Raw genomic sequence first — 10,497 nt, forward strand, 5'->3', positions numbered from 1 at the left:
AAGTGGACCCAGAAGTGGATTTTTACGTCATTTACTCATTTCTGTACACCCTAGGCTACTAGTTTACTATTAATAGGATCTTTGGACATTGTATCAGGACCTTATGACCGGATGACACTTTACACGTTTTCTTTGTGTATTTTCCACGGCATGAGTCTCTAAACCCCATGGTTGGGGGTGAGGAGCTCTGCTGTGTCCTGATGGATTAATGCAATTACTACTGTTTCTTATTCAATCATGCTTGCTTCCATTCCAAGATAATACTTGTTCTTAATCCGGATGAATGTGATGATCCGTGACAATCATCATCATTCTCAACTATGAACGCGGAGAACCGACAGATGAATTCCGCTATGCTGTGACAGAGCATATGCAATCGCTTTCACTGAGAGGATGGGAGGTAGCCATTGACAACGATGAAACCCTACATATAGCTTGCCATGGAAGGAGACTTGCGTGTTTGAAGAAGAAGACAGTAGGAAAGCAGAGATTCAGAAGATGGAGCATCTCCAAACCTCAACCTATTCTCCATTACTGCAAATCAAGTAATCATTTCATGCTCTTTTGCTTTTCACAATCAATCCTGATAATTTCTGATATCCTGACTAAGATTTACAAGATAACCATAGCTTGCTTCAAGCCGACAATCTCCGTGGGATCGACCCTTACTCGCGTAAGGTATTACTTGGACCCAGTACACTTGCTGGTTAGTTGTGCGGGATTGCAAAAGTGTGATTGCAATTTCGTGCACCAGAAGCCCTCACCCAAAACAAACCAGATTACTCCTTCCTAAATCCTTTCGGCTACACTTGCTATCCATTCCTCAGACCATACAATCAAACAAAGTTCAACCATCGATCCCAAAAGTGCATCTTCCTTGGCTACGCTCTTAATCACAAGGGATACATTTGCCTCTTCCCAAATAACAAAGAATTCATCTCTAGAGATGTAATTTTCAATGAACATGAATTTTTCTACAATGAAATTTTCCCTTCCCAAACCATTACCAGCCCAGCACCCCCTCAAACCATCCCTCACCTCTCATCTATCTCCCCACACCTGCTACTCCAGCAGTACCACCTACTAATCTAGCAGCCCCTCATCCCTCACCACAACCATCTCCACCCAATCTACCCCCACTCAAACCGTAACCCCTAATCCTCAATTACCATTGTATACATTACATGATACTTTCAATATAGTTAATTCCATACCTGAAACATTACCTGATTTGCCTGTTTCTGTACCTCACAATTCTGATTTTGCAACTGCTATTTCTGATGCCTCTGTGACTACTAATGCCTTTGCCAGTAGTTTTTCACTCAATGCAAGTACTCTCTAGTCAGGACGACTTGAGATTATACTGCCACTTCCTCCCTCTGCTCCAGCGAATCACTATCCTATGCAAACATGCAGTAAGACAGGAAATCTTAAACCCAGGACCTATGCTGTAGTCCTCTCTGCCCCTACCCCTGCCCCTGACCTCACTGAGCCTTACCTACCTCTACACAACAGGCACTAGCCTGTCCCTACTGGAAGCAAGCCATAGAAGAGAAATTTGATGTCCTGATGACCAACAGCACCTGGCAGCTGGTTCCCAGGCCTCCCCTCAACACTGACCCAATGATTGGCTCCAAATGGGTATTTCGCATTAAGAGACACCCAAATGGCACCATTCAGAAGTACAAAGCTTGCCTTATTGCAAAGGGGTTTCACCAACGAGAAGGGGTCAACTATGACCAAGTCTTCAGCCCAGTTGTTCGTCCGCCCACAATCCGCATCATTCTCAGCTTGGCACTTTCCAAGGGCTGGTCAATTCGGCAATTCGACTTCAACAATGCGTTTCTCAATGGGGACTTGCATGAAACCGTTTTCATGTCTCAGCCTGAAGGGTTCACCTTTCTCGACCAACCCCACCAAGTCTACAAGCTCCAGAGATCCCTATAAGGCTTGAAGCAAGCTCCCTGCGCATGGTTCATAAAGCTCACTGACACCCTCAAGCAATTTGGTTTCACAAATACCAAATCAAATACATCTCTCTTCACTAGATTCTCTTCCTCTTCTGTGATGTATATTCTGGTGTATGTGAATGACATTTTGGTCACTGGGAGCTCTCAAGATGAAATCTCCAATCTCATTACTCAATTGAATGCTGTGTTTGATCTCAAGGATTTGGGAAAAATGAATTATTTCTTGGGAATTGAGGCTGTGAAACTAAATGACAGTGAAATGATCATATGTCAAACTAAATACATTCAGAATTTATTAAGCAAACAGGAATGCGGGATGCCAAGGCAGTCCCAACCCCAATGGTGTCCAGTCTCAAACTGTCAGCCCATGGTGAGGATGTTCACCAAAACCCAACCCTGTACAGATTTATAGTGGAAAGCCTACAATATGCTACAATTATTAGACCTAAAATCACCTTTTCTATAAACAAAGTATCCCAGTTCATGCATACCTCTTTGCAAAGCCACTGGAAAGCAATCAAATGAATTTTACGATACCTGGCTGGAACAATAAACTATGGCCTCAGGTTCCAAAAAGTCGATGAATGTCGAATCTATGGCTTTAGCGGCTCAAATTGGGGCAGTGACATTGATGACAGAAAGTCTATAAGTGGCTTCTGTATATTCCTAGGACCAAATCTAGTCCCATGGTCAAGCAGAAAACAAACGGCAGTCTCAAAAAACTCCACAGAAGCAGAGTATCGAGGATTAGCTGCTGGCCTAACTAAAATCATCTGGATCCAAAAGTTACTGAGTGAGATGAAAATCCAATGCTCCACCACACCAAACTTCTACTGTGACAGTCAGAGTGTAGTCTTAATGGCTGCAAATTCATTTCTCTACAACAAGAGCAAACATTTTGAACTGGACCTTTATTTTGTAAGAGACCATGTTGCCCAAAAGAAAATCAACATCCTGCACATTCTTCCTCAAGACCAAATAGTTGACAGTTTCACAAAATCTGTCTCCAGCCTCATCTTTCATAAATTCAGAACCAAGTTCAGAATCACAGAAAGAGTGCAAGCCAACAGAATCTCAAAAGATTTCAGCAAACAAAACAATAGGGTTAATGTTAGCAGTAATACATAAGTAATTTGTAAACTAAGTGACAATTAGAAACTTAGTTACTAGAAAATCCTGGAAGCAGTTAGTTACCTTTCAATTAACTAATCAATTACACCTACATCTATATATGCAGCTGTCTCACTTGTAAAACTTCAAAAAAAAATTTACACTTCTCACAATTTAGATCCATCTTTTTTTTCTCTCTGCTTCACCTTCATCATCTTTAGCCTGATACCTTACAAGGATTAAGGTTGATTATGTATTATGGCATATTCGATTTCATGTTATTATCAAATTTAATTATTTTAATCGACGATTAATTTGTTAAAAAAATTGTATAAAAAATATAATATCTACAAATACATTATGCTAACTAATTTTTGGTATTTATAAACATTTTAATTTTTTTTATTTAACTAGAACTTAAGACAATAATTAAAAATATACGTCAATAAAGTTTATCATTTTCCTTTCAATGATAACAAACGAGTGAGTAGATGAAGCCGATGAACCATCCATCACGCCAAAGAAGAATAATAAGTTAATAACACTACTAAATATTTCCAATTTGGTATAAGAGATATTTTTTTATCGGCAAGTAGACAAATGTCTTCTATTTATGCTTAATTGGACTTCACGTCTTGGTACAATAATACACTAGTGAGAAAATTTTGGTATAACTCATATTTAATATTCATGTTGATACTAAACATATTTTATATATAAATTAAATCTTTATTATTGGAGAGAGAAATAAACATATATATATAATTTATAAAAATAAAAATGAACTTATATGCTAAAAAGATAGACATTTATTATCCAAAGAAATAAATATACAAAATTATTAAAAAATAAAACTAATTTTTTTTATAAATTACTTTTGTTATTATTTTTTTCGCCTGGATGTGTTATTTTTTTTAATGGTTACTTTTCCGTATAAAATGTGTTTGCTATTAAAGTGGATCATGTGCATGTAGCAAATGTCTAAACTAATAGGCGGCTACCTCTTAAATTAAATTATTCAATGTTCTTTCTAGTCTAAAAATTCTCAGTTGATTATTGTTCCTACAAGGTTCTTATGATTAAGGAAATTAAATGCTTGTTAAATTGAATTCACGATTCAAAGTTTACCTTTACGTGGTTTTGATAAGTGATTGACAACATTAGCTTGCTAATAATAAGATCATGCATATATGTCAAGATCCTTTCTTTCATATTATCGTCAAAAAATAAGAAAACTATCAAAGAATAAGAAAAAAAAAGATTTTGTATTTTTTAATTGATTGAATTGTAAACTATGAAGATAAAATTAAATATATATAGAGTATTGGTTTATAAAAGATAAAAATAAATAAAAATAAAATTAAAATAAATAAAGATAAGATAAAATAAAATAATAAAGACTAAAATTGTATCTGAATTTGTTGAACTGAATTTATGAATCGCAAAATTTTTTTATTATTGTTATGTACAAAAGTGAAAAAGTAGTTTAATAAAAGATAAGACTAAGAGCATATATATCATATCATATATCAATTTGTTGTAAGAATGCATGACAATATATATAGTTACTTGCTTCATATATAGTTATTTAAATCATTGATTTGTATTTCAATTCAGATTCCTTAATTACCCGAAATCATGATTATTTGAGGTTTCATGTGAGTTAAAACTCACATAGAAATGTGCATGTGAATACAAAATCATGGTTAAAATATAGTTTTTTTTTTAATCTTAATTATTTAATCAGGAGTTGGATATAAAACAGATAAAATTAATAAAAATTCGCAAAAATCATAGCTCGCTAACTATGATATCACATAGGACATAGGTTACTCTTAGCTTCCACAAATTCTTACACCAAGACTAACTATATATGCTATATTAACCATTAATAAAAAAGGTAGTTCGATGCACAAATATTCTATGTTAATGCAAAATCCAAAAAGCATATTAGGAAAATTAAACCAACTACTAAAACATTGGGATTAGACCACAGTAATGGAAGAATGGCAAAAACAAATGTAGAAGAAACCAGATAATTGAACTCCATTAATCATATGTACATATATATGCATCTACATCATGATCACCTTCAACCATCTCCATCCATCCAGAAAAAAAAAATCCCATTAATAATTCCCAGTACAGGCATGTCTCCTATCTCAGAGATCCATGATCTTAAATTGCAGTTGCGATTTCGCTGATGAGATGTCCAAAATAGGAAAGGCAAAATATATTTAACAATTGTCATTAAAATCAGATTCCGGAGTTTGCGGATCGGTGTTACGCACTGCAATTTAAAACCATGACTTGATCCAAACCCGTGTTAAAAACTTCCTTTCAGTTATCTTTTTGTAAGGTTGAAAGTTGAAGATGGTAATGCCCGTAATACACGTTTCCTTGATACTAAAGAAAATAAGAAATGAGAGAGAGAGAGAGAGAGAGAGAGAGAGAGAGAGAGAGAGAGGTGATCTGAGCGAGAGAATGCAAGTTGCAACGAACGATGGTGTCGACGAACACGCAAGTCTCTTCCTTCGTGTTCCCCGGCGGCACGTCCACCACATACGACTCCACCACCAACGTCCCCTTGCCGCCCTCCACGGCGTGCAGCGTTGTCACCGACCGGTAGTTCCTCAACCGGTGGTCCCCACCGACCACACTGAAACTGATGACGTGGCGCTCGTCGTCCAGTATCTCCAGCCTCTCCGTGCTTGACACCGCCGGCAACCCCGACACCACGCGCACCTCCCTCACTGTGCCCACACGCATGGGAGTCTCGCCTCCGATGACGTGGCAGCTCTTCACGAAGTTCTTGTACCCCTGCGGGTTGTCGAAGCGCCGTACTACCTCCCACACCGTAGACACGGGCGCCTCTATCGCCTGCGTCATGACGGAACAACACTGGTTGGAACCAACCAGGTGCGCGTGGTGATGCAACGCGACATCAGAGCCGCTGGATAACGGAAGTGGAACCGCCGCTAACGGCTGCCTAGGACAGTTTAAACCGTTAGCAATAATTGCGGTTGCGGTTGTGGTTGCGGTGAAGTTGAATCGATCTAGTTGAAGAGAAGAAGGCATTTTCTCTTTTATTTTTTTTTTCGCTTTTTAAATGTTTAATTTTTGATATGTAAATGATATATGTCTGTTTTTGTTGTGAGTGTTTTTCAGATTGTGTTGGAATGGTGATAGGATATATATGAGGGTGTTGGAGACGGCAAGGATGGGAAATTAATTAGAGAGAGTATTTTTGAAGTGCAAGTTGCATTAGTTTTGTGTTTGCATTGGAGGAGTGGTTTTTATTGATGAGTAGATAGAAAGAGGGGAGGTTAGAAGGTGGTTGTTATTTGAAAGGAAATTTGATTTGGTTGCATAAGAAAGGGGAATTGAAGTGCATGTCATGAGATGCTTACGCTAAGCACAGGGGGGTTGCATTGCAGTTGCAACTTGCAAGTGGATCCTCAACTTGCCCGTACTCTATTTCTCTATTCTGTATTTGGACTCGGTTTTTTCAATGCACAATAGTAACCTGCTGTAACCACCCTTTTCTTTTTTTTTTTTCTTTTAAATATATATTTTCTCATCAAACTTTATGCAATTTGCCTCATTCCATCCATTCTATATTATTATTTGGAAATTATTTAATAAGTAGGAAATTTTGTAGAATGCTTACCAAACTTATATTATGTGGCGAGATATGACTAGGGAAATTTTATTCTAGATTTTAATCATTTATATAGTTTATAATATTTTTTCTAGCTGCTCAAACTACGCTACGTATATATGTGACAATTAATTCGGAAATACTAATGCCAAATGCTAACTACTAAATCGATAGTCAAAAATTTAAAAATTGATAAAAATAATTCTAAAAATAATTTTTTATTTTATATTTAACATAACGATTAAAACTGTTATTTTTATCTGATAAAAAGTCCATTTTTATCATTTAAAGTGACGGATAAAATTATTGTTTTTACCAATTAAAAAGGCAATTTTTACTTATTTTAAAACTGCAATTTTTATCGTTATTTTTATTTAATTGAAATGATAATTTTAATTATTATTTTTATCTAATTAAAATAATAATTTTATGCTATTTTCTACCGTATTAAAATAATAATTTTTGCTTGTTTAAAATAACACCTAAAACTGTCATTTTGAAAATATTAAACCAACAAGTTTTTGTTTAAAATTTTATAATAATTAAAAATCATAAACCATAAACAAAACATCAAATAAGATATAATTTTATAATTCATACATGATATAAAAAATTAAAAGTCATAAGCCATAAATAAAGTAACAAACATAACATATAATTTTTCGATAATACATGTTTTAACATATAATTACTAAACATAAAGTCTTCATAAAAAAGATCACGTTTTTTTATTACTTATTTTAGAAGATCTACTTTTTAACTCCCTTTAAAGTGTAACCTCGCTCTCTTTGTACAATTTCTACGACAAAAGTATAATAAATATCAAGATTAGCCAATAAATATATTAAACAACATAAGATAATTTTGTTAGTCTTAATGTGAGAATTTAAATCATAAAAAAGAAAAAAATAAAAAAAGATAAAATAAAAAATTGAAAATTATTATTCCGTGTGTTACCTGAAACGTTGATATAGATTTGAACGTGAGGTCTAGATCTCTTTGTATGGCAGTATTCGACTTGTTAATGCCGAGGTGTCACCTGTCCGAGTTCTTTGTGAGGAGGTGGGGGATGATACCTGCAAAAGACTCCGATACTTAAGTTAGTAAGAACTTTAGGCAGATTTTTAGTAGATTAGAATGTTGATGAGTTTGGAAAACTCTTATTAAATTTTGATGATGAACAAACATTATTAAAATATTAAATTACAAAATTATTAATTTGATCTTAATTCATATTTGCTTAATTAATAATTTTGTTGTGCAGATTTTACCTTGGGCCGGAAAACAAAGATGTTGCTAGCCCAAAATTAAAAATCAGCATTGCTATATGAGGCTGAATTATTAAATGGGCCAGAATAAACATTATTGTTGCAAGCCCAAACAAATGCTTTCTTATGTGCTCTATGCTTGATCCGAAATCAATTGTATCAGGAAAGCAAATGTTAATCAATTGGGCCAGATTTAAAGATTATTGCAACTAAGCCCAATTCCCTTTGAAAAGAAAGTTCCTCATGCTTTGACCGAACCCAAGAAGCAAAGAAAAATGGTTCAATGCTTCCAACGGATTCCATTCCTCACTTTGGATGGAATTCAAATTTAATTTAATGCATTGGAAACATAAGAAAGAGAGAGAAGATTGATTTGATGGCTATTTTGACTATGCACGCCACTCTAAGAGAAGTAAAAGCAAGCTATTCTCAAATTAATGTGTTTAACCACTCTACATTGCTTTTCTTCAGATTCTTTAATTCTCTCTCATCTCTTTCTTCTTCTTTCTTCGGTCCTTGTCCAGGAAACAATGGAAGAAATGTTCTTCAACCAAGAAAAGGAAGAAGCTGCATGCATCAAGACTATCAAGCTAATGATGGCAAGAAAACATACTAAAATAAAAGTGAGCTGTGGCCAAGATACTTACCAAATGCGGTTAGATTTGGTGAGGCTATCTTGAGCCTTTAATGCTCAAAAATGGAAGAAGAAGATTCGGCCAGCTAGAGGAGATTCTTGAAGCATGGCTTGTCTTTGATTCTGCTCAACCACCACAGGGAGTAGCTAGAGTGGCGAAGTGATGGTTGAAGGCAGAGATTGAAGCAGATGAAGTCATTATCATCATGAGGCGTCAAGGGCCAGAAATCCATCTTGGAGAGGAAGCCAAGGATGGAGAGCCCGGATTGATGAAGGGTGATGATCAAGAAAGGACTAGAGGTAATTGCATGTTGGTTAATGCATGGTTATCTCTTCTCTCTCTGTGTGGCCGAACCGGTTCTGTGTTTGTTGAAGGAGGAAGAAGTTGGTTCGGTTTTGGCTTCAAGTGTGGAGGCTTTCCTCTTCTTTAAAAAGGGGGAACAACCACTATTTGAGGCAAGGAAAAAATTTGAGAGTACAAGGCACAGAGTTCTCAGAGCTACCTGAGCTAACAGTTTTCTCTTCTCCTTCAATGTATTCTGTTTAGTATTTTTCTGTTTAATTTTGTCATGTCTTGAGTCTCATGGAAAAAGGCAAACAAGTGAGGTTTGTATGAAAAAGCCATAGAGCGGAAAAAGGCAGAGAGTGCAAAAGTAAAAGAAAAAGCCATAGATATCTTAGAGTTCCTTTGTTCATCTATGTTGTGTATCATGATTCTGTGGGAATCCCCTTGTAAGTTGGGTTAGCACTTTACAAGTTGTAATCAGATTGATTATAGTGAAATTCCATCATGTTTGTGGTGGAGACTGGATGTAGGCTGCACTGCACTTAGCAGCCGAACCAGGATATATCTGGGTGCAATCTTCTTCTCTTTCTACTCCATTTCTGTTTTCTACTACACAAGAGCAAAAGCCAGAATTATCTCGTGCCAAGTGACGAGACAAAACAAAAAGTCTCGTGGCAAAGGACGAGACAAAACAAAGTTGCTCGTGTCCAGTGACGAGCAAAAATAGAAAAATCTTCTCTGAAGGTCAGCAAGTGTTAGCACAAAAAAGGGGGCTAAGATTCAACCCCCCTTCTCTTAGCCACTGAAACCATCAATTGGTATCAGAGCTTGGTCTCAAAGAGATCAAGCTTTGCAGCTTGGAGTAAAGATCCTCATGGCAGAAAACAGTGGCGCAAGTGTATTGTCATACAATCTGGCTGAAGGTCAATCAAGCAACAGACCTCCCCTCTTCAATGGGAAAAATTATACCTATTGGAAGGAGAGGATTAAGATATTTGTACAAGCCGTGGATTACAGACTTTGGAAGATCATCTTGGAAGGTCCTAAATTTCCAACTACCACAAATGCTCAAGGAGTAATCTCTCTGAAACCAGAAACAAACTGGATTGAGGAAGATAGGAAGACCGTGGAGTTAAATGCTAAGGCAACCAATCTGCTCAACTGTGCCATCAGCTTTGAGGAGTACCGACGAGTATCACGATGCACAACGGCAAAGGAAATCTGGGACAAATTGCAAATCACTCATGAAGGAACTACCATTGTAAAGAAAACTCGGACAGACATGTTAAACAGGGAATATGAAATGTTTGCAATGAAGGAAGGAGAGTCCATTGATGAACTGTTCGAACGGTTCAATATCATCACTGTTGGCTTAGATGCTCTTAGAATCACACATTCAGAATCTGTGCTAGTGAGAAGAGTGTTGAGATGTCTCACAAAAGAGTGGGAAACAAAAGCTTTAATTATTTCTGAGAGTAGTAACTTAGATTCCATGACACTTGATGATTTGAGAGGAAATCTTCTTGCTTTTGAAAACTCCTATTTGAAAAAAGATTCAAAAAAGAAAG

At 36.2% G+C, this 10,497-nt stretch overlaps 1 protein-coding gene across 1 annotated transcript; it reads right to left on the reverse strand.

The window, feature by feature from the left end:
- Positions 1–5,547: 5,547 nt before the first annotated feature.
- LOC107469386 (abscisic acid receptor PYL4) lies at positions 5,548–6,560 on the reverse strand (the record flags this gene model as incomplete). Its single annotated transcript, XM_016088767.3, is given in 1 exon segment — positions 5,548–6,560. A coding segment is annotated over 1 exon segment (611 nt), but the record flags the coding sequence as incomplete, so codon positions are not given.
- Between the last annotated feature and the right edge of the window lie 3,937 nt (positions 6,561–10,497).

The sequence above is a fragment of the Arachis duranensis genome, chromosome 10 (genome assembly GCF_000817695.3).
Source record: "Arachis duranensis cultivar V14167 chromosome 10, aradu.V14167.gnm2.J7QH, whole genome shotgun sequence".
NCBI classification, from domain to species: Eukaryota; Viridiplantae; Streptophyta; class Magnoliopsida; order Fabales; family Fabaceae; genus Arachis; species Arachis duranensis.